This window comes from Octopus bimaculoides, chromosome 11, assembly GCF_001194135.2.
Source record: "Octopus bimaculoides isolate UCB-OBI-ISO-001 chromosome 11, ASM119413v2, whole genome shotgun sequence".
Taxonomy (NCBI): domain Eukaryota; kingdom Metazoa; phylum Mollusca; class Cephalopoda; order Octopoda; family Octopodidae; genus Octopus; species Octopus bimaculoides.
In genome coordinates this window covers 21,535,964-21,537,574 of record NC_068991.1, presented here as the reverse complement: position 1 = coordinate 21,537,574, position 1,611 = coordinate 21,535,964, and the positions used below count along the sequence as shown (strand labels likewise).

Genomic DNA, 1,611 nt, shown 5'->3' with positions numbered 1-1,611 from the left:
ATATATATATATATATATATATATATATATATATATACACACACAAACTATGCCATTTTAATCCCGAGCAATGCTGGGTATGCACATGTGAGTCTGTAAATGTTTACATTCTACTTCTTTTATATGAAACTGAGCAAAAATTTAAAAAAATAATTAATTTGGACTTCTGTGCTAGTTAATTAGTCTGTACCTCTGCTCTTTCAGTGACAAGTGGAATAAAGATAAAATACCTAATTTGTAAAACAAGTAAGGATTAGTGACAGGGAAAGCATCCAGCTAAGAATTCATTCAACCCTTGCTGGCATGGAAAACAGATATAACTAAATGAATCAACAAAATGATAGTCCTTCATTTCAGCCATTGTTTTCATCTTACTTCCTTTGACTATTTTGATACCAGCTTGCCTGAGGCCACCTTGGTTCTGTGATACAAACCTGTTTTAAACTGATCTAAATTAAAACCTGTCATTAAAATTTCATATTAATTTAAGCTCCAAATATCAGTTTAATAATGATGTTGTTGCTGTCCTAAATTAATTTTAAAATTATGTGAAGGCACATGGCTCAGTGGTTAGAATGTTGTGCTCACAATCATGAAGTAGTGAGTTTAATTCCCAGACCGGGCTGTGTGCTGTGTTCTTGAGCAAGACACTTTACTTCACATTGCTCCAGTTCACTCAGCTGTAGAAATGAGTTGCAGTGTCACTGGTACCAAGCTGTATTGGCTTTTGCCTTTCCCTTGGATAACATCGGTGGTGTGGAGAGGGGAGGCTGGTATGCATGGGCGACTGCTGGTCTTCCATAAACAACCTTGCCCAGACTTGTACCTTAGAGGGTAACATTCTAGGTGCAATCCCATGGTTATTCATGACCAGAGGAGGTCTTTTACCCTTTAACTAATTTTAAAATTTGTTGAATCAAAAGTAATGTGTTTCAGCTGAAATATAGTAACAAAGGGGTTAAACCTCTTTTTTTTCCCCCTAATTAGTTCGAATCTTGTTTACTTTATTCCCCTTTTAGCTCTCAATTTGCAAGTGTTCCGATTCCTTTATGTCTCTATGTTTGCATACATATTTGCAGAAATCCTGATGGTGCCGTGGAATATGCCAAGCAGACGATATCTGACCTTCTCTGCAACCGTATTGACATCTCCCAGTTAGTGATCACTAAAGAACTCACCAAATCCGACAAAGATTATGCAGCGAAACAAGCCCACGTTGAACTTGCTAACAGGTATTTTGGACAAACATTGTTTGGAAACTCAACAATGCTTTGTTTGTTGTCTTGTGCTTGATTTTTATTGTATTTTTATCTTGTGTGTAGTCAAGAAGTTCTGTTCCACTATGTGCACTTTGGGTAAATTGTCTTTTACCATAGCTTAAGATCAGTGGTTCTCAGTGGTGGTCCATATGGCCCTTGGGGTTCCATATAAGAATTTGTTGTTAGAATTGGTTATACTTATGCATTGCACAAAATATTTTCACAGTTTTTTTAATACAATCTATATATATAAAAATGAGAATGTGTGTCTGTCTGTCTGTCTGTCTGTGTGAATCCCTAAAACTCGAGAACTACGCAACCAATTTCATTCAAATTTTACACATGCCTTACT

The 1,611-nt window shown here is 36.1% G+C and overlaps 1 protein-coding gene across 1 annotated transcript in view; it reads left to right on the top strand.

Annotated features, from left to right (window-relative positions):
• The window catches only part of LOC106881377 (DNA polymerase delta catalytic subunit), a 54,954-nt gene that overhangs the window by 43,745 nt on the left and 9,598 nt on the right, over positions 1–1,611 (top strand). The window contains exon 20 of the mRNA XM_014931744.2: positions 1,080–1,232. Within this exon, the coding sequence (XP_014787230.1) occupies positions 1,080–1,232 (153 nt within the window). The remainder of the gene's footprint in view (positions 1–1,079; positions 1,233–1,611) is intronic.